Below are 27952 nucleotides of genomic sequence, written 5' to 3' on the forward strand. Positions count from 1 at the left end.
TGCTTGAATCATCCCGAAACCATCTCTACCCCACTGGTCTGTGGAAAAACTGTCTTCCATGAAATTGGTCTCTGGTGCCATAAAGGCTGGGGACTGCTGATCTAGACAATTTGGGGTGCCGGCTTTCTTTCTCCAAAGAACCTGTGCTCTTCCCTGTGGTGCCTTTTGTTTGGAGTACCCACTTTTTCCTCCGTTCCTACTTCTTCCACTCCCTGACATTACTGACCCAAGCTCCCTTTTCCTTCATAAAGGAGAACCTTCAGAAGGAGAAGCTGAACCCAGGTAGTGAGTGCAAAGGTGCTTGTGAAATTGAGAACAGTACCAACAGCAAATTCAAGAAATTTACATTGTGTCTTGCTAAAGCATCTTTAATTTGATCAAAGTACCAAAGAGTCTGCCTAAATGGTCAAGTATAAAGACCAATTTTATTTTCTGTGTTAGTAACCGTGCTTGAAGTTTTTCAATGATTTCCATCTCTTCAATCTTTTAATACTGAATACTGAATACAAATATTGAATATCGCAAGTAAATCATTATAATTAATTTAAATTAAATAGAAATTCCAATGTAAAACTCTCCAAGCAGTCATTTTTCTTATTTATTTATTTAGAGATGGAGTCTCATTCACTGTATCACCCAGGCTGGTGTGCAGTGGCGCGATCTTGGCTCACTGCCACCTCTGGCTCCCAGGTGCAAGTGATTCTTTTGCCTCAGCCTCTTGAGTAGCTGGGATTACAAGCAAGCACCACCACGCCGGCTAGTTTTTGTGAGTTTTTCATAGTTAACCTGCTTCATTGGATTTCATCATGTCAACAGGTGGCACTATAGCAAGAAGCCATATCCCTTAATCTCAGCAGAACTTTCAGGGGGGTCTATATTTTTACATCTAATATTTCCTATACTAAATTAATTTGGTTTTACATAATTAATTATGATAATAATGTTTCTGGTAAGGAAGAAGAGTTATAAATTCTCAAAACCACGTGAAGCCTAATTACTTCCTGCCATAAAGACTTGACAGAAAATAACTTCTGAATTTAAGTAAAGCTATAAGAAATGCCATTACTTGCTAATCTCCCCTCTGCTACTTTAATGACCACGTAAGACTGTAAAAGCAAAGCTTCAGCGCAATCAGATGCCAAGGACAGCTCCAGCAAATCCTACCTCCTGAAACACATTTACCTGGCTGGTCCACAAACAATGAAGCCAAGGGCATGGTTTTCTGATTTTTTATTAAGATAGTTGACCAAGGACTGTTGCCATCGGAGAGAGGTCTTATCCTACAAGAGAAAAATGTTTCTTTTCATAAGATAGAAGCACACAACACACCAATTAGGTTTTGGTGGATACAGACCAACAATATTTTTAAGGTAGTAAAGAGAAGACATTTGTACTCAGTTTTGAAGGGCTGACAAAGTACAAATAATACCTGAAAGTGAGACAGGAAAAATCTCAGAAACATTCTAACTGCTTAACTAAATAATAGTTAATTTAGCATGATAAATTCATCCTAGAAAATTGTTGATATTTATAAATCTCTCTATTAATTTACTTGCTTTTTGAAAGTCTGGCTGATGTGATATTAACACGGGAATGGATTTGTCACGTTACACAATGAATACCACCAGATACCACACACGCACCTTTCTTTGCAATCTGTTCTTTCTTTCATTTGAATGGAATTTGGTCCCCAGGTACAACCTTTTTTCTTAAAATTCCTTCTTACATCCTCAAATTCTTCTTGTCGAAAGACTGTGTTCCTTCCCCAAGTTTTATTGCTTTCATCTGAAGTCACTAAAGAGAACATTATTAACCATATTAACCACGACAATCATATTAACCAATATTGGCCTTGTTAAAAAAGCTAAATGAATCATATCAGTTGTGAAACTACCTTACTCAAAACATGAAAACAATGAGAAAATTATTTATTTCACCCAATCTCTGGTAAGTTTCTTTCTCTGATCATAAAAATATCAAGAAAAATGGAGTAAGTTAACAGAAAAGATACAAATTCGAGGTAAATTAGCAGCAAAGATTTGATTACTTTTTAATCTATTTATTTAGCATTTTGCAACAATTAGGATTTCATTGTAATTGGGGGGGGGGGAACACCAAACTAAACATGTAACTTAAAATGAACTTAGTACTCTAATTTTTTAACGAAATCAGTTAAAGTTTTGACCTAGAGGCACAAACATCATATATTTTTAAATTGTAATTTCAACTAATTTTTCATAAGTCGTCACAATTTATTTATTTCTTTATTTTTTGGTCATCACAATTTTGCTCCGTCATGACAACACTTTGGTTATGGTTGCCTTTTAAAACTTGAAAATATTTAACAGTTTTCCATGTCTTGCTTTTTTCACTACCTCACAGGATGATGTATATTCCTTTTTAATATCCACATTTTGCTAAACACTGAGATGCTGTCCCTCTAATTTAAGTGTACTTGAAAGTGATTTGGGGCCAGGCGCCGTGGCTCACGCCTGTAATCCCAGCAGTTTGGGAGGCTGAGGTGGGCGAAACACAAAGTCAGGACTTCGAGACCAGCCTGGCCAACATGGTGAAACCCGGTCTCCACTAAAAATACAAAAAAATTAACTGGGCGTGGTGGCGGGCGCCTGTAATCCCAGGTACTCAGGAGGCTGAGGCAGGAGAATTGCTTGAACCCAGGCGGCAGAAGCTGCAGTGATCCAGGATCGCGCCACTACACTCCAGCCCAGGTGACAGTGCGAGACTCCATTTCAAAAAAAAAAAAGGATTTGGAAATCACTGGGGAAAATTGCTGTTATTACTACACACTTAGGGGAAAAAATCTGAAACATACTAGATGTTCTAAAAACAGTTTGAAATATGATATACAATGGAATACTCTGTGGCCATAATAAAAATGAGGTACAGATGATACATAATGTTTATATTATATTTAATATTACATATAATAAATACATTTTCATTAAAAATTATGTGTTTATAGATGCCTGTATATACACACATACATACACAGAGGAGAAGTTACTAAACACAGATACCAAACTTACTAAAGTGTTTAAATTTAATGGAGAGGATTGCTATGTAGAGGGAAATTTAACTCCTTTATATCACTTTGTAAAATTGGACACATTGTGGATGATGTTTGGTTACTTACATGTGTTTCAATATTTTCCAAATTTTAAAATATACATATATGTATGTATATACACGTCTGTGCATATAAATGTGCTTAGGCCGGGTACGATGGCTCACGCCTGTAATCCCAGCACTTCAGGAGGCCAAGGAGGGTGGATCATGAGGTCAGGAGTTCGAGACCAGCCTGGCCAAGGTGGTGAAACCCCGTCTCTACTAAAAATACAAAAATTAGCCGGGTGTGGTGGTGGGCACCTGTAATCCCAGCTACTTGGGAGGCTGAGGCAGGAGAATCACTTGAACCTGGGAGGCGGAGGTTGCAGTCAGCCGAGATGGCACCACTCCAGCCTGGGCAACAGAGTGAGACTCCATCTCAAAAAAAAAAAAAATGTAGATGCATGCCTAAATGTACGTGTGCATGTGTAACAATCTTGAATCAGCTGTTCATTCTTTTTATTAAAAGAGTTTTACAGTAGAATGACACATAAACAGATCAGCAGTTTTCATTTAAGTGAGGGCAGCAGAACCGGAAAAGCTTTCAGCTGGGGATTATTAGACCCAAGTTCATCTCGGCTCTATGACTGACTGACTGATATACACTCCCAGAGCTATCTACACTCTCGGCTTTAGTCTCCTCACCTTCCTCCCTTCCTACTTTCCTTCCCCTCTTGATTTGCTCCTCTGGTTTCTCTTTTGTTTCCACATTGATTGAACTTTTCCTGTACTAAGAGGCCGAAATGGATGGTGAAATCTACACTCAGAAGATGTGTCTGAATCCAGCTTCACCACTTAGTAGCTACCAACTTGGGTCAGGTTAATGGTAACTTCTCTGGCCCTCATTTGGGGATCATAAAAGGGTCCACTCAATGAGGCTGTCAGAATTGAATGGGGGTGTGCACAGACATGAAGACAAGAGGTGTCATTGGAGCACCCAGGGTCACAGTGAAGATGAGCAACATCCTGGCTGGAGAACTTGAGCCAACAGCTGCCACGCACAAAGCTGGTCCTGTGTGGAATGTCTCGATCAGAACCTTTCCACCATGTTACTTCTGAGAAGGAGCACCAAGGATGCGCCTCCCTAAGCTGGCTGCATTTCAACTTTGGAGGGTTGGAATTCATTTGAAATCCCAAATTATTTGCTTTAACTGGTACACATCTTGGGCCCAGCCAGGCCTGCCCAGTACCACTTCCTGGCTTCTGTGAGGTGGTTTTCCCCAGAGCAGAAGGTGAAGACACAGGAAAGAGAGCAGAGGAGTGGCCAGGCAAAAGCAGGGGTGGCACAGTGTCCCATCTGCTCAACCCTTCGTGGAGCTGGGAGACCAGCCTGGGAGCCCTTTCTCTCTCCGTTAATTAGGCCTTTGCCTAGGCAAAGGCAAGGTTTGAGGTACAGTTTTATGCAAAATGCATTCTCAGAAAACCAAACCAGTTATAATAAATGACAGTCCTTTAAGCTCTAAAACTACAGCCTCATTTAGATCCTGTTTCTCTGTGGGGATCCTGGTGTCCGAGAACTTGCAAAAGAAATCTCTGCTGGTGCCAAGGTTTTCATTATCAAAAGAGGAAAAAAAATGAGATTCCACGCAAGCCTCATTAGACAAAATTTTCTTTTGGATTTTTTTTTTCTCCAAATAAGGATGGGTAAACAGCAGGGAATTAAGTTTGGTGGAGAAAAGAGAGGATCTAAATGAATGGTTTAACACAGACTTAGGCTAATTACCACATTACTTACAGACATATGCATTAATCACATTCTTCTTTTGCTTAGCCTACTTTTAGGGGTTTATTTGGACTCACCTTTGAAAAAAATTAGTAATTTTATTTCATCCGCTAAACTCTGATTCATAGCCTAACTGAAACTCTCAGAATGCAAAGGTGCCAGGCAAATCAGCTGTCTGTACTGTCTCCTCCTGGATGAATGCTTGTTCTAAAACCAAAACACTACAAGGAATTTTTAAATATTAGGTTGGTCAAACCTAAAGTGAATTAAAGTTAAATCCTGAAAAGCAAAATTTTTTTCCCCTCACGAAACAAAGAAAGAAATGGAAGTAATCCTGAATTCCTGATTTCATTTTTCAAAGTATCCTGACACAAATGGCTGATGATATAATTAGGTTATGCTAAGGTTGCGTGCAAGTGTTTAACGAAATGTCTCGAGATGTGGTGTTTCACTTTCTACTCTGGGGCCAGGTCGCATCACCAACTGCATAGCATCTAAAATTCACTTGTTGTGAGTAGAAGAAAATTACTATGCTCAAGTTTTGTTTCTCAAATAGTTGTGGCACCTACGAAATGTCCCACGCTCATTTACAACCTGCTATGAAAACACATCTGCTCAAATTGAATCCAAGTCAAGTTAAAGGAGAGAAATCAACACAGGAGCCCCCGTGGCAGTGCAGAAAGCTCACACTGTATGGCTCGGAGTCGGGGCATCATTGTGGGGCTGCTCGGGGGACTGGAACTGCTGCTGTTCAGGCTCCGCCGTTTGTCCAAGTTGGGAGAGGCCTGCACGGTTATCTTGTGCTGGAAATCTGTTGGAGGCAAAAAGGGAGAACTGATGTTTCATGGTTTTCCATTATCTTCATAGCCACGTATTTAGCACACAGCAATAAAAACAAAAATGGTCAGACCCTAACTGCAAAGTATATTGCAGAATCGATTTCTTATTTTGGTTTCTTACTTCTCAGGGTTCAAGTCAATAAATAATGATTCTGAGATTATATGTTGGATATAGTCACACAAATAATGATTCAGAGCTTATATGTTGGATATAGTCACACACACACACACACACACACACACATACACACACACACATACATACACAGGAAAATATGAAAGCCATGAATTATTGAAGAATTTATAACCTGGGAAAAAAGAGTTATCTGCATTCAGTCTGAGATAGTTAAAATTAAGGCTGAGCATGGTGGTTCATGCCTGAAATCCCAATACTTTGGGAGGCTGAGGTGGGCAGATCACTTGAGGCTAGAAGTTCGAGACCAGCCTGGCCAACATGGCAAAACCCCATCTCTACTAAAAACACAAAAATTAGCCGGCATGGTGGCACACATCTGTAATCCCAGCTACTCGGAAGGCTGAGACAGGAGAATCACTTGAACCTGGGAGGTGGAGGGTACAGTGAGCTGAGATTGCATCACTGAACTCCAGTCTGGGCAACAGAGCGAGACTCTGTCTCAAATAAATACACAAATAAGTAAATAAAATTAAACTGAAATGGCCCTGGATTTAAATGAGTCCTGGTTCTCATAACATAACATGCTATGGACCTCAAACCAGTAAGGAACTGCTCTGAGCCTGTTTCTTCACCTGCTAAAGTGAACAACAATATTTCACATGGTTGTTGTGGTGGTGAATAAAACAGAAAATGTAAATTAAAAGCATTTTGTACTCTAGGCATTCTACAAATGCTGGCTCTTATTATCTAACTGTAATATGGTAGCGATATACCAAGATCTATAGGTTCATATGGAAGAGAAAGCAATATTACCAGAGGAAAGAGGGGTGTGAGGGGTGTGTCTGGGAAAACTTTCTAAACTATCAGGAAAATCATTAACAACTTGGAAGGAGGTAAAAGACATTACTGGATATTCTTTCAGGGCAGAGCTGAGCTTAACCTTTGATTGATTGCTTTTGTATTGACTGAGTTATTTTTATAACTAGGTAAGAACAGAGGTTAACTTGTAGATTTTGTCTGGTGATGATGCAAATAACTTCTGTCTGGAGAAAAAGACAATCCCAAATGGTTTATTGCCATATTAGACATCAACCGGGTTTGCGTTTAACCCAGCAGTCTAATCTTGCATTCCTCTATTAATTTGCCCATAAATATCTCACTCCTCGAATTCTCATTTGAACTGGTTCTACCTGGTTCCTCAGTGATTAATGAGTTTAATAAAAATCTTTGACATATGTTCATTTCATATTTGCAAGAGATCTATAACTTACCTTTTTGGAAGTTATACTTTAAAGAACTTTAATGAATGAACTGCTACTTGAGATGAAGAGGATTTGGAAGTTGGTAGGCAAAGACAGCTATCCAATTATTCATACTAGAAATCTGAATACTTTTCTTGATATTTTTTTTTCTGTTACCGTACATATCCACCAAGCACAAAATATCAGGTAAATTCTGTGCTATATATTTTTCTGCAGTAGAGAAATTTATATTCCAGGTTATGGAGTTAGCAAACTTGGATCTGAATCCCATTTCTGCCACAGCCATATGAATTTCAAGAAAGTAACTTAAGGTCTTGAAGTCTCAGTATCTTCACTGACAAAAATGGAAAAGAACCAATTATTCCTATTTTGCAGGACTGCTATGAAAAATTCAGTGCAAAGAAGTATAGAAAGTACTTACCACAGGGCTCGGGACATAATAAATGCTCAATAAATGTTTTTTTTCCTTTTGTTCTCTCCATCTGCACGGCCATCACCGTGTCATGCCTAGCCTGCTCCAATGCCTTGTGTCCATCTTCCTGCATCCACATTTGGCCCCCCAAGTCCACTTCACAGCAGCCAGATGCATTTTTAATATGCCTGACATGTCATTCCCCTACTTAAAATCCTTCAAAGGCCTCTCATGATTCTTAAGTTACAGATTAAAATTGTAACACATTCTGTAAGTCCCTGCAAACCTGAGTCTGAGTTCTTCTCTCTGCTCCAGCCCCATCTTGCCCTATTCATGGCCTAGAAGAGGGGTCAGCACACTTCTTCTGCAAAATGCCCCATTTTAGGCTCTGTGAGCCGCACAGTCTCTGTAACAACTGCCTGACTCCGCTGATGTGAGAGAAAGCAGCCACAGTCAACACAAAGATGAATGTGTCCCAGTAAAATGATCTTCATGGATATTGACATTTCATATCAGTTTCACATCATGTCAGGTACAATGAAGTATTCTTCTTCCTCTTTGATTTTTTTCAAGCATTTAAAAGTGTAAAAACCATTCTGAGCTCATGGCTGTACAAAGCAGGTAGAGGCGGGATTAGGCCCATAGGTCAGTGTGCTGAGCCCCGTTCAAACCACACTGAACTTTTTTCAGTTCCTGGAAGAAACCAAGTTTCATCCGCATGTGCTCTCAGCCTATTCTCTTTCTTCGTCTTCTGTATTTGGTAAATTCCCATATCGAGTCTCAATTTAAATGTTACTTCTTTTTTTTGGAGATGGAGTCTTGCTCTGTCACCCAGGCTGGAGTGCAATGGCACGATCTCGGCGCGCTGCAACCTCCACCTCCTGAGTTCAAGCAATCCTCCTGCCTCAGCCTCCTGAGTAGTTGGGATTACAGGCGTACACCGCCACATCTGGCTAATATATATATATATTTTTTTGTATTTTACTAGAGACGGGGTTTCACCGTGTTGCCCAGGCTGGTTTTGAACTCCGTTAGGAAGCCTTCTATGATCACCTTAGACCAGGTTACATCTCTGCACTAATCACTGTCATGTGACTTTTCCTTCACAGCAGCTAATGATTATAGAAAGCAAATAAGTATTGAATTATTAGCTTAAGTTCTGCCCCCTCCCTCAATATAAGGTAAGCGCTCTATGGGCAGCGACCATGACAGTCTCCATGACTTCAGACTGGTACAGTGCCTTGCACATTGCAGGTACTTAGAAAACTTTGCTGAATGGATACTTTCTCTGTGGGAAACATGAATGCAGAGACTGCATATATATTTGATAATCACCCCTAGTACTGGGGACACAGCAGATCCTCAGGTGTTTGTTGATGGAGAAAGTTATGCAGGATTCATCCACAGGATCAGGCTGGTGCTTGAAGTGAGTTGCTGAGGAATACACAGCAGGCTGGAGGAGATTTGGAAGACAAACAAATGGAAAGGAAAGACCAAATGGGAGGCCTCTCCATCTGCTGAGTCATAGTTTTGTTTTTTTTTTTTAATATAAGATTTCACTCTGTTGTCCAGGCTGGAGTGCAGTGGTGCAATCTCAGTCCCCTGCAGCCTTGATCTCCCCTGGCTCAAGCAATTTTCCTGCCTCAGCCTTCTGAGTAGCTGGTACTACAGGCATGCACCACCATGCCCAGCTAATTTTTGTATATTTTTGTAGAAATGGGGTTTCACCAGTTTGCCCAGGCTGGTCTTGAACTCCTGGGCTCAAGCAATCCACCTTCCTTGGCCTCCCAAAGTGCTTGGGATGACAGGCGTGAGTCACTGCACCTGGCCGCGGGGCATTCCTTTTGAAAGACTTGACCAGGGCAGAGCAGTTGAGGTAAAAAATTGACTAGACTACGTGGTGGTAGTTGGGGGAAAGAGGTGGTCAAAGAAAAAAAATTCTTAACCATAGAAAGGAAACAGTTTAGACTAAAGTCATTTATAAATGTTCAGCTAGCCACCTGATTGTTACAACACGATAGAAACAAATGCTCTGAGAACTTTTACAGCAAGAGGAGCCTCCTGTCAATAGCAGAAGAAAGCCAAGAACCAAGCCACAGGATTTGATTGACAAGTTACTTGGAACAAATGATGGGACAATAAATACTAAGCACAGATCAGGAAACCAACATGGAACACATGGAAAGCCATGGGTGAGAGCAGCAAAGATACAAGGTTGTATTTTAACAACACCTAAGATTCAGAGTGCTTCCAACCTTCCAAAAACACCTAAATACTTCCACTTAAAAAGCACACTTTATGTTGTAAACAGAAAGAAAACATTCTATTTTTTTGAGATGGAGTCTTGCTCTTGTTGCCCAGGCTAGAGGGCAGTGCTGAGATCTCAGCTCACTGCAAGCTTGCTGCCTCTTGAGTTCAAACAATTCCCCTGCTTCAGCCTCCTGAGTAGCTGGGATCACAGGCGCCCACCACCACACCCGTCTAATATTTGTACTTTTAATAGATATGGGGTTTCTCCATGTTGGCCAGCCTGGTCTCGAATTCCTGACCTCAGGTGATCTGCCTGCCTTGGCCTCCCAAAGTGCTGGGATTACAGGCGTGAGCCACCATGCCCAGCTAACATTCTTTATCGTAAACATCCTTGTCCCTTTGAAGCAGGGAAAGGTTGAGTCTGTGCCAGCTAAACATTTAGGAAAACTAAAGCTGAATTGTTAAAATGCCTGTGGCCCGTACTCACTAGAACAATGGTTCTCAAGACACCTGGTCATAGCAGCTATAGTTCAATCACAGGCTTGAGTAAAACCTATCCTAGTATTTTTGCTGGCAATATGAACATTTCACTAACAAAGCTAATTGCCTCAGTGGGAGGCTTCCATTTGCAGATGAAAAGCAATGTACTCTCTAAAGAATCCAGGGAGGTTATATGCTCTCTCCCATCCACCCTTCTACTCACTCATAGAACCATTATACCTGTCAGGTAGAATGGTTTCTGCAGGCTTTGGACACTTCTGAAGCAGTCAAAGTTAGAATGCCACTGCTTTAGTGACATACCAACTTTTGGAGGCTTTAAAGCTTTTGTCTTTTATTAACGTGTCCAAAAAACACAACTTCAGTTAAAAGTAAACATAAACAGAAGGAGCAATCAATATAGAGTACTCACAAAATAAAAAGATGCACTGTGACCATGCTTTTTTCTCTTGCAAATTCCAAGAAAAATACTACATAATCACAAAGTATTGTTTTAAAATTATTATCCTAGATTATTACTGTCTTACTTTTTAAGCATTAATCCTCCTTATTTGGTAGCCAGCCATGAAGAAATTCCAGGGGGAAAAAAAATCACGTTTGAGGTTTCCACCACTAAGTCACCATAGCTATAAAAACCCATAAGATTAAAAATGATCAGCAGTAATTCTCGAGGACAAAGTTACAAGAGAATGTAATATTCATATTTAATACCAAATTTTTGAAAGATCTGCAGGCACAAATATTAAAGGTCAGCTTGGAGGACTCTAGAATATGTTTTGGAGAAATTCTCTAAGCTTATTATGCATAGGGAAAAATCCTGCAAAAGGAGTTCAAGAAGTTGGTAACTCCATGAAAGGATAGCATCACTGTTCCATCTACCACTTATCAGATCTTTCTCCCTGAACAGTGTGCCATTTAACAGTATTAGAATTTGTTTCTCTTCGTCTTTTTGTTGACCCATAAAAATTATACATATTTATGGGGTACAGAGTGATACTTTGGTACTTGTTTACCATATGTAATGATCAAGTCCGAGTAATTAGCATACGTATTACTCTGGGTATTGATCATTTCTTTGTGTTGTGAACATTCAATATCCTCTCTTCTGGCTTTTTGAAAATATACAATAAATTAGAGTTAACCATATTCACCCCACAGTATTGCAGAATACCAGAACTCATTCCTCCTAGCTAGCTGTAATTTGGTATCCATTAACTAACCTCTCTGTAACCTCCCCTCCCCTCAAGCTCTTCCCACCCCAATAACCACAATTCTACTCTCTATTTCCACGGGCTCCATTTTTTTTTCGCTCCCACATATATGTGAGAACATGCAGTATTTATTTTCTTGTGCCTGACTTACTTCACTTAACATGATGTCATCCAGGCTCATCCATGTTGCCACAAAAGATAGAATTTTATTCTTTTTTGTGGCTGAATAGTGTTCCATCATGTAAACACACCACATTTTCTTAATTCATTCATCCATTGATGGACACTTAGGTTGATTCCTTATCTTTGCCATTGTGAATAATGTTGCCATAAACAGGGGATTGCAGACATCCCTTTGATATACAGATTTCCTTTCCTTTGAGTAAACACCTGGTAGTGGAATTCCTGGATCATACAGTAGTTCTATTTCTAGTTTTTTTGAGAGACCTCCATACTGTTTTCCACAATGGCTGTACTAACTTACACTTCCACTAGCTATAGATAGCCATAAGATTTAAAATGATCAGCAATAATTCTCAAAGACAAAATTACAAGAGAATGTATGTAAGAGTTCCCTTTTCTCCACATCCTCACCAACATTTACTATTTTTCGTCTCTTTGATAACAGCCATTCTAACTAAGGTGAGATAGCTCACTGTGATTATCATTAGCATTTCCCTGAGGATTAGTGATGCTAAGCATTTTTTCATATGCTTGCTGGCCATTTTTATGTCTTCTTTTGAGAAATGTCTATTCAGTTCCTTTGCCCAATTTTAAATCAAATTATTTGTGTTTTTGCCATTGAGTTATTCGAGTTCTTTGTATATTCTGCGCTAGTCCCTTGTCAGATGAATAGTTTGCTAATATCTTCTCCTCTCCCATTCTACAGGTTGTCTCTTCACTCTGTTGATTGTTTCCTTTGCTGTGCAGAAGCTTTTTGGTTTAATATAGTCCCAATTGTCTATTTTTGTTTTTTGTTGCCTGAGCTTTTGAAGTCTTAGTCATAAAATTTTCGCCTAGGCCCATGTCCTGAATTGTTTCCCCTATTAAACAATACTAACTTAAAGAATTTTCTAGCAGATAATATTGAATGCAACTAACTCCCTTGATTTTAAGTTACACATGCTTGCTTTCTCTTCTAAGCGGAATTCTTCAAGAAAAAATAATTATTTTTATAGTTATCATTTCCGTTTTTGGATGTCTGTCCCACTCTAGGATATTGTACAAGTAAATATGTGTGCATGTGTGTGTGTTTAGGGTTGGAGCATTCTAATCGAAATTTCCATATTGGTACCAGTATTATTAATATTAAGATGATAATGTAGTGCCATCTTGTGGGCAGAAGAGGTAACTGTCACACTAAAAATTCCAGAAACCAAATTTCATTCCTTGGTGATGGGTCAGGATTATAGCAGTAGATTTCTTGGTTATGTTTTAACTGGAATCTTTCATCAAGTGCCAAAAAGTAAATAAATGTGTAACTAAAATTTCCCCTCTCTTCTCAGAAAAAGAAAAGCTGTATAATACAATCTGGGAATTTTTTAAAAACTCTGGTAAAAAGAGTCAAATAATATTCAGTCTGCTTTGAATAAACTCAGGGTATTAGCCAAGGAACATTTGAGAAGAAAAACAAGAGTGAAAATCTGATCTCAGGAATGCTAAGATTTTGATTTAATCATTTTACCACTGAAGAGGAAAGGATCATTGGAATGATTTTCATTTTTTCTCCCAAATTTACTTCCCTTTCCATCAGATTCTTAATCCTTTCCACCTTCCCCAAAGTTTCCCAAGGGAAACAATAAATATTAATTTGGATAACACAATCAAATCACAGCTAGAAGAAAACTGACGTAACTGAAAAATGGAGAAGAAAACTCACATCTAGTGCACCTCTGGATTTTTCTTTCATCTATGTGTGAAGGCAGAAGCCTCATCATAAATAGTCTATTCTCTATGGCTGACTGACACGTAAGACAGACCAGTCAGTGACCCTGCAAGCAACACTCCAGCTAAGAGAAAACATCAGAAGAGAGCCTGGAAAAGGACCTTCCCTCAACCCCCAACCCCAGAGAGGTCGAAGGTAGAAGTGATAAGGATCCACAGTCTATTCTCACCCCATCGAACCAAATAATCAATAACATATACTGGATTCTCATGATGACCGCCTCATACTAGCACTTTTCTTTCTTGTTTTTTCTCTTTTTTTTGAAACAGAGTCTTGCTCTGTTGCCCAGGCTGGAGTGCAATGGCACAATTTCGGTTCACTGCAACTTCCAGCTCCCAGGTTCAAGAGATTCCCCTGCCTCAGCCTCCCAAGTAGCTGGGATTACAGGCACCCGCCCCCATGCCCAGCTAATTTTTTTTTTTTTTTTTGTATTTTAGTAGAGACAAGGTTTCACCGTGTTGCCCAGTCTGGTCTCGAACTCCAGATCTCAGGCAACCCGTCCGCTTCAGCCTCCCAAAGTGCTAGGATTACAGGCATGAGCCACCATGCCCAGTCTTCTTTCTTTTTTTTTGAGACACAGTTTCACTCTTGTCACCCAGGCTGGAGTGCAATTGTGTGATCTCGGCTCACTGCAACCTTCACCTCCCAGGTTCAAGTGATTCTCCCACCTCAGCCTCCCGAGTAGCTGGGATTACAGGCACCTGCCACCAAGCCCGGCTACTTTTTGTATTTTTCGTAGAGACGGAGGAGGTTTCACCATGTTGGCCAGGGTAGTCTTGAACTCCTGACCTCAGGTGATCCACCTACCTCAGCCTACCAAAGTGCCAGGATTACAGGCATGAGCCACTGCACCCAGACGTTATACTAGCAATTTTCTGATCAACTGAGGACATCTGCAATAACCTAAATTAGTCACAGGATTCTGCAAGCTTTCCAGTGTTTCATAATACATATTTTATAAGACAATTTATACACACTCGACATAAAACAAAACTGTCACTGTTGCACTTTAAATCAAATTACCATGCCATTAACAAACATCTTAGGAAAACACTAGACTCCTTCCAAGCACTCTAAAATATAATACACATACCACATAGGCAGGTATAGACATAGACATAGAGATATTTCATACAGATTCTATAAAAGCGAAGTCTGCATTGCTCTGTCATCATCCTGCTCTGGTACTAGAAAGAATCACAAAATACCGTGGAGGTATTTGTTTCTTCCTTACAACAAGTAGAATACATAATATTAAAGAACTGAATTTAGTGAATCAAGATATGTCTGCTATATTGATCGATATATTTTGATTATCAGTCAATAATATCTATATGTATTGATCGATTGATATATTTTCTATTCCCTTTAGTTTCTGCTAACACATTACTAAAATGATTTAGTAATCCTTGTATGTTGTTATCACAATGTTTAAAAAAGCTTCCCTAGATTTACTGGGTGATTTTTGTGTCTGAAGGATTTTAAACCTTCATGGGAAAGTACCTCAGGGTACTCGATACATTTTGTTGAAAGTGCTGACAACAGTATCAGTGTCCCAGATACCAGATGACATCCTAGATCCTTGTGGAAGCAATGAACGTAATGATGAAATATTAACAGTTTTGTTGTTTTGGATCTTCACAATGCCACATAACATCCGTTCAGTACGCTCAGTTAAAAAATGGGTTCTGCTTCAATTTCAAAAGGAGTCAATCAGTTAATCCATCAATATGAAAGTACGCTGAGAGTTAGATCCTCATGTGCTGTGACTACGATGTGCTCCTAATGCTGTTTCCTACATGGAATCTCATTAGGCCATTACGTTAGAACCATGAATCTAAGCCTACAACTGAAGATACTCATTCATTCACTGTTTTACAAAGTTACTTCCCCATCTCTTTCCTGTTTCTGATGAACAAAGAAAGCTGATTAAGAGGAGGACACACAAAAATCTTTCAAAAACATAAAAACAAGATCATACCTGAAGGTAAACTGATTCGATGTCCATCTTTGAGCTTTAAACGACTTCTCTTAAACTTCCCCTTCCTCTTCTTTACCTTGGGTTTCTCCTGGTTTAGCTGGAATATCAGAATGTTAAGTTCCCGCTCCAGCACGTCGATCTCGCGCTCTGCCAGCTGCTGCTCACGCCGCTTTAGCAGCTCCTCCTGAGACTTCTGCTGCAGAGCCGCCCGAGTCAGCTCCTCTTCCCGGGATCGCAGCTCCTGCGACAAAGATTCACACCCACCGGAATCATTCCCAGCAGGAAGAATGGAATTCCGTCTATTACACTACACTGGCGCCCCTCGGCCACAGGCTCCTCCTGTGCACAAGGAGAAGCTGAAATTCCCTCTTCCTCTGCTCAAGCCCTGGTCACTCAGGTCCTCATGGGACGAAGGTCTTTGCAATCAGGACAATCCGAGCCGAAACCTTTTCAGCGGATTATTCACTTAGATGAAAGCCCAAGCCTCTGCACAAACGCCAATCTCCTCTGTTAGTTTTATGATCCTAAAAAAGGCATCATAAATTTTCTACACTTGGTTTTTAACACTTCTCCCTCTTCCTCTCTCACCTGACACATAAAATATGCATTAACACAGGGCAACAAAGTGCAGATGTGAATGACCCATTTCAAAATAAAGCCAAAAGTTCAAGCTCAATTAATTACAGCATAATTATTTTAGTTACACAAGACTGCAGTTCAGACGACTTAGAATTTCTTTAGGGTATTTACAACTTTGCTTAGGGAATAAAACATCTTGGTGGAGAGAGTAAGGGAGAAAATCAAGCTAAGGTGTTAGGAGTCTGTTGAAGGCCTGCTGGAAATGAAAATGAAGCCACCTCTAAAATTGCAAGCCAAAGGAAAATATATTCTGTATACGAAGAACTTTTCAGATCCCACTGATACATGGAAATTATCACTTTATTACATATTTCAGGAGTTAGCTAATAAAAGTTCCTCTCTTATGATACTGATTAAAGTTAGACCTCTTCTTGGTTTCAGTTTTTGAAGTACTGAACTTCTGAGAAAGAGAAAATCTAAGAATTAAAAATACTATTATTCCTATTAGGAAAAATTATTAAACAGTAAAACTGAGAACTCTACAAAGTTTTAAAATTATATCCCCATTTTTATTTCATTTCCATAAAGTGTTCTGTTCTTTACCAGAGACATAAATATTCTTTGTAGTGCTGAACTACTTTCTATTCTAAATTACTCTGCTAAGAAATCAAGCACTCACATAAAAATCAACGCATCTGCAAGCTTTTATTTACACTGCTCCAGATAAACTTAATCTTAGAATACCCTAAATACCACGATCTTTGTTAGAAACTGCAGATGCCTTCTCAGATGGAGTGTTGGGCTGTGAGCTTTGAGAGCTATGAGTACTGTGCAAACATTTCCTACTTTATATAAACAGGCCACACTTTAAATAGGCCCACCTCAACGATGCTGATCCATGAAAAAACACAGTAAGATTGGGGCTCCTGGAAGAAACCAGACCCAAACCAAGGGACTAGAATGCAGTTCAAATCTACTAATGACCTGGACTTTTTACAGATGGACTCGAAGAGTAATCTGAGCCTATCAGTACAATTACCGTAAAGAAAATAAACATGGAAGACCATCCTCCCACAAATAAATAGGACAATATCACGAAGAGACTAGGGAGTGCTAATAATAAAGAAATGTATTTATTCAGATCAAACTGATTATGAATTTGGGGTGATTCTACCAAAGTGGACTGAAATTCAGTTTTGAAACTTTCTTTAAATTTTTTTAAACAAATTTCACAAGCAAAACTGCAGGAGAAATGATTTATTTTAGACCAAATGGTGTTTAAATCACTTCAGCTAATATGTATCAGTTGGTTTTTATTTATAGACCAGGTGGGTGTTTCTTCATTGCCCTGTGTCAGATATAAATTATTATTTACTACTTGAAAAAAAGGGGAAAATGTTACATGTTAAAAAATCTGTAATTCATTTTTTTAACTAGTGACTTTCGTTCAACTAGTTTGTCCAAATTAGACATTTTGCTATAGTGTATTTAGAGGCAGAGGATAATTTCCAGTCACGTTTCGATTTCTAACTTATTAAAACTTTTTGTTAAGATATACTTTTCAGTGATGTTGATATCAATCCAATTAGCTATTGTTAAGTGAGATGGCATGAGAAAGTGATCAGAACAGCAAATCCAATTAGGTTGTGTGTTGCTATGATAGTAATTGAATAAAAAACCATTTTTAATTCCAAGTCCCAAGCTAAATCATGAATCCCTGTGAACAACTTTGTGGATAATAAACAAAAAATCACTTGCCTAAGATTTCAGAAGAGAAAAAAATAAGATTGAAGAGAAAGCAGCAAAAGTAATCTTCCTTCTGAATAAATTTTAACACATTCAAAAGTAAATTTGAAAACTGGGGTATTAGAACCCTTTGAATACTTCGAAAGTATGAAGCACAAAAACATTCTTTCGGTTGATGAGATTACTAGCAGTAATATTTGTTGAACTGCTTGGCACAGGCCACTCTGGTAATGGCAAATCCAGATCCCTGGCAGTGGCTGTTAATCATTAACGGTGGCATGCCTCTGTGTGGGGGGTCACAGACAGGAGCATGCACAAAATGCACAAATACAGACACACAGAGATAAGGAGCCAGGAGTTTAGGGAGGACCCAGTATCTACGGAGGCCACGGCTTACTGAATAACACAGACCACAGCCAAGTTACTGACCATTAATTCCAAGTCTGATGCCTTCTACCTTAAGCAATCCGTGGACAAGAAAGGGAGATAGGGCACGTACACCATGCTTTTTACTTCATCAAAAAAGATGCAGCTGGAAACTTTTAAGCCAAATAAAAAGTATTATATATTCTTTAATTGTAAATCCAAAGGCTTACAGAGGGTACCATAAATGCCGTATTTCAAGGAACAATGCACGAAAATAAAATACAAAGTAAAAATAGACACTACTACATGGTAGCTCAAAAATCAACCAAAAAATAAATTACTATAAATCCCAAAGTAGAAAAAGAGCTGACATCCACCCTGGAAGCATGCTTTTATTTTAATACAGCATATAATTAAGAACTCACTGGAGATGCCTATATCTTCCAGTTTTATAAATAGTTGTCAATAATTAAAATACGTTAAAATAAGGCCGGGCCTGGTGGCTCATGCCTGTAATCCCAGCATTTTGGGAGGCCAATGCGGGAGGATCACCTGAGATCTGGAATTTGAGACCAGCCTGGCCAACATGGTGAAACCCCGTCTCTACTAAAAATACAAAAAAAAATTAGCCGGGTGTGGTGGTGGGCGCCTGTAATCCCAGCTACTTGGGAGGCTGAGGCAGGAGAATCACTTGAACTCGGGAGGTGGAGGTTGCAGTGAGCCAAGACCGCACCACCGCACTGCAGCCTGGGTAACAGAGTGAGACTCTGTCTCCAGATAATAACAATAATAATAATTTTTTTTTGAGACACGGTCTTGCTCTGTCGCCCAGGCTGGAGTGCAGCAGTGTAGTCATAGCTCACTGCAGCCTCAACTTACCAGGCTCAAGCAGTCCTCTCACCTCAGCCCCCAACAAAGTGCTGGGACTACAGCTGCAAGCCATCACACCCAGCCAGTAACTAATTGTGAGTAACATCATTTCCAAATTTTAGATTCTATGATTTGAAGCTTTATTTCTTTCTCAAACACTTCTCCTGCTCTTCAAAATCTTTTCCATTTTTGTAATTAAACACCTAATTTTAGAATTCCTGAAAACAATTTGGGGAAGTGTTAAAAAAAAAAAAATAGAGTCTTTCCTGTATCATTTTAAGTCAACAAAGTGCACAAAAGTTTCCAAGAAACATGTCAATGATATCACTGGTAGTAATGCTTCAAAGAACTGCAGGATGTCAAACCTATTCCAGTCAGTGGTGTTCCAGCCAGTTTTCCAAGAACGCCTGGGCTAGGGAAACTCAGCTTCTGTGAAAGGTCACCACTTTCTCTTTTTTTTTCCTGAGACTAACACTTATTTAGCACTTACTGAGAGGCAGGGCTCTGGCTGCTTTGCATACAGGACTCACTTAAGCCCCGCCCCAGCCCTGAGGGACACAGGGTTACAGTGATGGCTCCAATGATGAGGAGGTACAGAGTAACAAAGTCAGAGGCCTCAAAACTATCAGGCACACCTAGAACTTAAAGTATAAAAAAAAAAAAAGAAAAACCATCAGGCAAAAGAGCCCGAATGCCAACAGGGCTGTCTGGCTCAGAGTTCCTGCTCTTTACCACCACACTAGGCTGTTATTCTGGCATTCGCAAAAGATTTAATATTTTTATAAAGGGTTGGTGGTGGCTGGTGGGGGGTGAGAGAGGTCTATCATATTTTTCAGAATCCCATAGAGACTTCCCATTCAGTCTCGTCCTGGAGAAGGAAACAGGCGGTCACCCAAGCAGTCTATTTCTCTGCCAGCCAGCTCCAAGGGCTAGCAAGTTGTTGACTTGGAGACCAGACTGCCATCCCTGCAGCATTCACCCAGAAGTCCTACTGCGTAACTCTGGAATAACAAGCAACTGGTTTCTTCTCTCCCTACTTGAAAGTCCTCACCATGCATGGGCAGCCCCAGCGGTCCCCACCCCCTTGTGTGCTGTGTGTTCTTCCTGTTCTTAGACTCCCAGGCTCCCCCGTCCTCTCCCATGCCATGCCGGGAGGCTCCTTAAGACATGATGCTCACAGTCAGACGCAACTCTGTGGGTTTGAGCAGAACAGGGCAGATGGGATTGGTGTTCCTCCTTGATGAACTCTAAGTACTCATTAGTGGTGTCACGGTCTTACGTTGCATTTACCTGTTGTGGATTTTTCAATGTAACCAAATACTGAAAAATCTAAGGGACAGAGTGAATTACCTACATGTCTACTTTATTTTTTTATTTTTATTTTTATTTTTTCTTTTTTTAATTATACTTTAAGTTCTAGGGTACATGTGCACAACGTGCAGGTTTGTTACATATGTATACATGCGCCATGCTGGTGTGCTACACCCATTAACTCGTCATTTACATTAGGTATATCTCCTAATGCTATCCCTCCCCCCTCCCCCCACTCCATGACAGGCCCCCCTGTGTGATGTTCCCCTTCCTGTGTCCAAGTGTTCTCATTGTTCAATTCCCAACTATGAGTGAGAACATGTGGTGTTTGGTTTTTTGTCCTTGAGATAGTTTGCTGAGATGATGGTTATGTCTACTTTAAAAAATGTCTTTAGAAGAAGTTGATTAGAAGAAGGCTGGTCTCAAACTCCTGACCTCAGGTGATCCACCTGCCTTGACCTCCCAAAGCACTGGGATTCCAGGCATGAGCCACCACGCCTGGCCATTAGTCTTTCTTAAATGTTATATATAGCTCAGATTTGTTTCAATGTTTAATATTAGAAGGGCTTTGGTCTTTATTTCAAAGTTTGGAGATGTGTTTGCGGCCAGAAATATGCCATGGGAACTTAACTCTTTTCTATCGATCAGCCTATGGTAAAATTGATTTCATTATACATCATTTCATTTATAGTCACAGTTTCCAAGAGCCTATCCACAACATTGAGTGAGGACTTACTGAACTATACATTTTCCCATTGCATGAGAATACAATAGTTTAGGAATCTATTCCCCTGTTAATGGATATTCAGGGTGTTTTAAGCTTTGCACTATTACAAATGGTACCTAAGTGAACAACTTTAAGCATATTTCCTTAGGCACATGTGTGAGTTTCTGAAGAATCTATAAGCGGAAGTGGAACAGCTGAGTCATATGCCTATATTACAGCATAAGATTCATAACAGGAATCATAATATGTATATACTTTAAAATTCATTGCTCACTTTCAACAATAATAATAATAATTGCTCATTAAAACAGTAATAATAATGATAATTGCCACTATCTCAATTATTAAAATAGACATCAGGCATATATTAACAAACTGTACTTAGGTTCATTTAATGCCTGCCATGTGCTGAGTCCCATGTTCAATGTTGTGTATGGAAATGAACAAGAATGTAAAAGCATAGTTCATGAACTTATTATCTAGCAGAAAGGACAGATCAAGAACAATTACATCAGCAAGTATTAATACAGTATGACTTATGCCGTGATAAGGGAAGCACAAGACACTCTGATCACCCACAGTTTACCCGGTGGAATAGAATAGGGGAGGGAGCTATCAGGGACTGAGAATGAAGGGGCCACCATTCATGAAGTGGGCACAGAAGCTAGGGAGGAAACAGGATCTTCAGCAGAGGAAAGAACATGTGCCAAGGTTACAGGTCAGGAGCATGACATCATGGGGACTGGGAGAAATTCAGTATGGCTGGGGACAGAGGCAGTGGAAATGTAAGGCAAAATATGTAAGGAGAAAGGGAGTGAACATGGCAAAAAAGTGGGCAATGGAAGCAAGGCTGATCAGATTTGCATTTTAGAAGGAGAAGGGGACAGATGAGGGAAGCAAGGCTGGACAGAGAGTGCCCAGTAAGGATGCTCCAGCAGCCATGCTGGTGATGAGTGAGGTTGGCAGGGATTAGGGCAGAAAATTTCCACTGATGGTCTCTGTCACACAGAAGACCACAGGAACATTGTAAAAAGACCCTTGAGACTGCGTACCTGAGAGAACAGTGATCCCATTATCACAAATAAGGGAAAGAAGGAGGGAAGGCACAGGGGGAATCCGGGGAGCTTCTGCTTCAATGTCTGGCTTCAAGAGATTATATGCAGCCCCTTTTAAAAACTTGTCAACAAGGTCCAAATCACTAGCCTGGCATTCAAAGGATCATTCAAGGGTACAAACGCCACATCCATCTCTGAGTTCTAGGACTCTGGCACTCTCCCAGCATGTGGTAAGAAAAATGGCATAACACTGAAACTCAAAACAGTCTCCAACAGACACGTTCTTAAATCGCATTTTTAAGAAAACATTCTGTATTTCGGGGAATGCCTATGACATACTTTGTATTAATTTCTATGCCAGCATGCCAAGAGATAATGGGGAAGGGAGACAAATAAAATAATAAAATAATGACAATAAATGAAGCTGATTAATGCATACAAAGTGTCTATTATGCTATTCGTTCTCTCTTTTTTACTTTGAAAATTCCTCTAATAAAAGGGTATTTTCCCCAATTATGTATATTGAGTACACTTCTGTTTTGTTTTTGTTTTATTTTTAACCTGAAAGAAGGTGAGAATCAACAAATATTGATATCTAAAAATATTTTCGAATAATGCTAACAGTGCTTCTTGCCTCATATTTTCCATAATTTTCATAAATTTGAGTATATTATGCTATTTAAAAATTTCTCGCACCTTTTCCTTTGTTCTCAACTCATCAAACATTTGTTGAATTTCTAGTTTCCAGTCATCTTGCATGGAATGAAAAGATTCTTGAGGCATCTCAGTCATCACTGCCCCTTCAATAGCAGTCAACTGTTCAAGAATTAAGGCAAATGATGGACGAATATGAGGGTCTTGTTCCCAGCATTCTAAAATAAACAAAAATCACATTAATTCCATCTCTCAACACAGTTCAGATTATCCCCAAGACATCAGAGTTGCTAAGAAATGTTTTACACTGAAGTGTATTTCAACTTAACATTTGTCATTCCAAACTGGAAGCTTCCATTTATAGTATCTGCTCCTGAAGATTTTAAGAATCCATTGGTAATAGTTTGAATAGTTTATTTTACATAGTGTCCATGTCACAGGCATGCATAGTAATGACTATTAGAGAAGGCTGTTGCTGTCTATATTATACCGCATTTAATAAACGGATGTGTGCTTCCCATGCTTTACTATGGATACCATGTTTCAGGGGGTTAAGCCACCATAACCAGATGATTTACTGATATGGAGTCATGTAACTCAAACAAAGCCTCTAAAATGTTATATCCACATGAGAAGTTCTAAAAAAAAAAAAAAAAATAGCCTAACAATGAAGGAAGGCAACTTGCGGCTCACAAAAAGAGTTAGTTAACAATTTTTAAAGATAAGGATAAAATAGACATGATCCTGGCAAAATCACACCCATTAAGACCATAAGGCATTTCTGACCACTAATTCAAATTTAAAATAGTAGATATGGAACCAATTCAATACTGCATTTGAACTCTACTCATGTACCTCGTGAAAATGATACTACTTTTCAGTTGAGTTTTGTACATAAATTAGTCACTGATAAAACTGGATTGTATGTAAGCTACTCAGTTCTTCAAAACTTTACCAGACATTCCAGATCAAAGACTAGGTTTCTAATTCTTAAAATACTAGGGTTACTTAAAAGTACTTGGAAATTAGAGTCACAGAAAATGCTTTTTTTGTTTTTCAAAAAATTATATTCTAATGAGAAATTCTTGCCCCCACAAAGACACACACACACACACACACACACACACACAAAATACCTTTCATGAGCTTGGCAAACGGCTCAGGGCACGTGGATGGAATGGGCAAAGTGAGTTTATTGACTGCTACCCCATAAGCCACGGCAAGGCCATCAATGCCCCGATAGGGGACTTCTCCTGTGAGCAGTTCCCACAGCAGCACTCCATAGCTAGAAAGCAAGGATTTCATATGTTCAATGGGCTAAATGGTATCTTTTCCTTATGACACACTTAGTGAGATAAACCCTTCAGTACCTTCATCCATTCCGAATAGGACACTCTTTTCCAGAAAAGCCCCTAAATGGCTGACATCCCAACGTGGGAGGTGGATTCTTCCCATCAACAATTCAAACACATGTAAATACATTCCATCCCAGAAATCAAGTATGCATTCATTCTAGGAATTAAAACTACTTCATGAATAGGAAAGCGTAAAAGTAGTACACAATTGAATTAAACAGGGTCCAGAACCAGGTCACACTTTAGGAGTAATGTGGCTGTTTTCTGTTTCTCTTTCTATCTCATTTTTCCCACACTTAAATAAAACCTCTTGAGGATTCTTAGGACACCGAAGAGCACAGCCCCACAGAGATCTCATGGTGCATGCCACAGGGCTGACATGGAATCATGTTGATAAACTATTTTTAAATAGTTTTTTGAAACTGTTTATCTTCCTGCCTCTCTCTTTATATTTAGATGTGTTACTAACGTTTCTACCATATTGCTGAACAGCAAAGAACAGAAAGACATCAGTGCGGGCCCCCTTACACCTGCTGGCAGGACATACATCTCTTTTGTGTAATGGAGGCAGCCAGGGTGAAATGAGAATAAAAAACAAGGCACAACTGCAGTCCCTGAGTTCTCCAAAGCATCATCACATGTGATGCAGATGCAGCCACAAACAAGAACAAGCAAAGGCACAGAAGAGGATTTCTAAATGAATGTTTACCATGAAGGGCCGAATTTCACTACACATCCATACCACATCCATACCACAGACTGATACCCCAAATTCAATTCAGTACACAGGGACATAGGCACAAGTCTCCTACATTGTATATATTCTCTTCTGTTATCCAAGTCAGTACCTTAGTTTTTTCTCATTCTTCTTCAAAACATAAAGTACACGCAGATATCTTTTGTTAAGTAAATTTAAAGAATGAGAGTCACTCCAGATGATTCACTTGACTTCAAATTGAAACACATAAGCATATAAGTAACACTGTCTTGTCAAAAGACACAAAATTGCCGGGCACAGTGGCTCACACCTGTAATTCCAGCACTTTGGGGGGCCGAGATGGGAGGATCACCTGAAGTCAGGAGTACAAGACCAGCCTGGCCAGCATGGTGAAACCCTGTCTCTAAAAATACAAAAATGAGCTGGGCGTGGTGGCGCGTGCCTGCAGTCCCAGCTACTCAGGAGGTTGAGGCAGGAGAATCGCTTGAACCTCAGAGGCAGAGGTTGCAGTGAGCCAAGATCACGCCATTGCACTCCAGCCTGGGTGACAGGGCAAGACTCAAAAAAAAAACACAAAATTACAGCCAGATAATAGGAATAAGTACCCCTGTTTTAACGCACTATAGGATGGCTACAGTTAGCAATAATATATAGTTTCAGATAGCTAGAAGAGAGGATGTTCCCAACACAAACAAATGATAAATGTTTGAGATGAAGGATATGCTAATTACCCTGATCTGATCACCACACATTGTATGTATTGGAACATCACTATGTACCCCATAAATATGTACAATTATTTCAATTAAAAAATAAAAGTAGCTGGGCATGGCGGTTCACCCCTGTAATTCTAGCATTTGAGGAAGGTGAGGTGGGCAGAATGCTTGAGCCCAGGAGTTCAAGACCAGCCTGGGCAATGTGGTAAAACTCGTCTCTAAAAAAATACAAAAATTAGCTGGGCATAGTGGCAGGTGCTTATAGTCCCAGCTACTCAGAAGGCTGAGGTGGGAAAATCACTTGGGCCCATGTGAATGAGGCTGCAGTGAGCTGTGATTGCACCACTGCAGTCCAGCATGGGTGGCAGAGCAAGACCCTGTTTCAAAACTAAATAAATAAAATAAAAATTAATTAAAAGGAACAGTCATATTTGGTTTCCTTTTAAATTCTACTAATATAACTAGTGAAGCTCTATTCACTTTCCTAATCTTTTAAAACCTCATTAGCTTTAACTTTTTTTAAAATGTGAAATTTAGAAGCCACTGAATTATTTCTTATGTGTTGGTTATACATAACCTTTTTTTTTTTTTTTTGAGATGGAGTCTCGCTCTGTCTCCCAGGCTGGAGTGCAATGGCGCGATCTCGGCTCACTGCAACCTCCACCACCTCCTGGGTTCAAGTGATTCTCCTGCCTCAGCCTCCTGAGTACTAGCTGGGACTACAGGCACCCACCACCATGCCCAACTAATTTTTGTATTTTCAGTAGACACAGGGTTTCACCATATTGGCCATGCCGGTCTCAAAACTCCTGACCTTGTGATCCACTCACCTTGGCCTCCAAAAGTGCTGGTACTACTGCTCACAAGCTATTTCTCCACTAACAAGGCCCTTAAAGCTGATCTTCAGTGAACTCTTCTATCAAATAATAGTGAGATCCACTCTACCATCTCAAAACATTGTTTTATTTCAAAAAGGAAATATATATTTAATGTACTACTTGTAAATTATACAATGCTGTAACTGTTAGCTAAAGTTAAAATCATTATTTTCCAAAGCTTATGTGCTTTCTTTTGATAATTTTCTTAAAAATTATCTGTATTATAGTTAATTATAGGAGACACTTTCATAATTTCAAAAATAAGTAAACTTAACTCATAGATCATTCAACAAAAACAAAAAAAGTCTTACATAGAATAACTAAAATTGTCTAAATTCAAAGAAATTCCTATTAACAAATAACAAAACTAAAAAAATAGCAGTATAACTCTGCTTCTTGCAAGTTTCAGGAAATGAATAATCTAGGATGGATCATTTTTCCAGAGAGAGGAGGGCTTATCCCATGAAAAACCAATGTGAAAAGAAATGTAACTATTTCAATGGAACTACTTCTAAAGTATAGTACACATTTTTCTGTTCTCTTAAACCAGTAGAAGATAGTATAATGAAGCCCTCTCCTGAGAACTCAAAATTGTAATGACTCAGGGCTGTGGTGTCGGGAGTCATGGATCTCAGCCCTGGACCTAAAATCTGCTTCTTAGTAGTTTTACAACTCTAAGCAAATTTCTTAACTTCTCTGTGCCTCGGCTACTTAACCTGCAAAACCAGGATAATAAGAGCTGTAAAAATTAGATAACAATATCTAAGTGCATAAGACAATTACTCTGTAGTACAGTAAGTGTTAGAAGAAAGGGAGGAGAAGAGAAGAAAATCAAGAAATATAAAATCACCAATCCCTAGCACTGCATAGGTAAAGCCATGCTTTTTGAATGCAGCTTTTTTTATGGAAATATCATCGAAAGAGACTTTACAGCAATGGTATCTATAATTCAAAGAGATGACCTGCCCTGCTCTTGTCCATCCGGATATCCTACAATGTGCTTTTGTATATGAATGGGTTCCGGAGATATGCAGAAATGTTTGACCCTACAACTAAGCAGCGCCAGGGATCGGTAGTTTCTCAGTTTTTTTCATAATACAGTCAGCTCTCCACATCCGCAGATTCAAGCAACCACGTGTGGAAAATATTCAGAGAAAAACAACAATAAAAAATAACAATACAACTTTAGAAACAATACAGAATGACAGCCATTTACACCACATTCACATTGTATTAGGTAATAATAAGTAATCTAGAGATGCTTTAAAGTACACGGGAGGATGTGCACAGGCTATATGCAAACACTATGCCTTTTTATATCAGGGACTTGAGCTAATTAGAAGAGGGGAAAGGGATGCCAAGCTAGTAACAGGAAAAAACCTCTGGTGAAAAGTAGGTAATGGAAAGAAAAACACATTAAATACAGAGGACCATTTCTGTATTTCATCTTTTGCTTTTTTATTTATTTATTTATTTTTTTTTTTGAGACAGAGTCTTGCTCTGTCATCAGGCTGGAGTGCAGTGGCACGATCTCGCCTCCCTGCAACCTCTGGCTCCAGGGTTCAAGTGATTCTCCAGCCTCAGCCTCCCAAGT

General features: G+C 39.4%; 1 protein-coding gene across 2 annotated transcripts in view; it reads right to left on the bottom strand.

Moving 5' to 3' along the window:
* The window catches only part of MAP3K21 (mitogen-activated protein kinase kinase kinase 21), a 57562-nt gene that overhangs the window by 7730 nt on the left and 21880 nt on the right, over positions 1 to 27952 (bottom strand). For both annotated transcript variants that reach the window (XM_054442058.2, XM_063671045.1), the window contains exons 3-8: positions 23828 to 23976; positions 22734 to 22909; positions 15384 to 15624; positions 5538 to 5660; positions 1644 to 1794; positions 1183 to 1280 (exon numbers count right to left, since the gene is read on the bottom strand). In XM_054442058.2, coding sequence (XP_054298033.1) covers positions 1183 to 1280; positions 1644 to 1794; positions 5538 to 5660; positions 15384 to 15624; positions 22734 to 22909; positions 23828 to 23976 — 938 coding nt within the window. The remainder of the gene's footprint in view (positions 1 to 1182; positions 1281 to 1643; positions 1795 to 5537; positions 5661 to 15383; positions 15625 to 22733; positions 22910 to 23827; positions 23977 to 27952) is intronic.

This window comes from Pongo pygmaeus, chromosome 1 (genome assembly GCF_028885625.2).
Source record: "Pongo pygmaeus isolate AG05252 chromosome 1, NHGRI_mPonPyg2-v2.0_pri, whole genome shotgun sequence".
NCBI classification, from domain to species: Eukaryota; Metazoa; Chordata; class Mammalia; order Primates; family Hominidae; genus Pongo; species Pongo pygmaeus.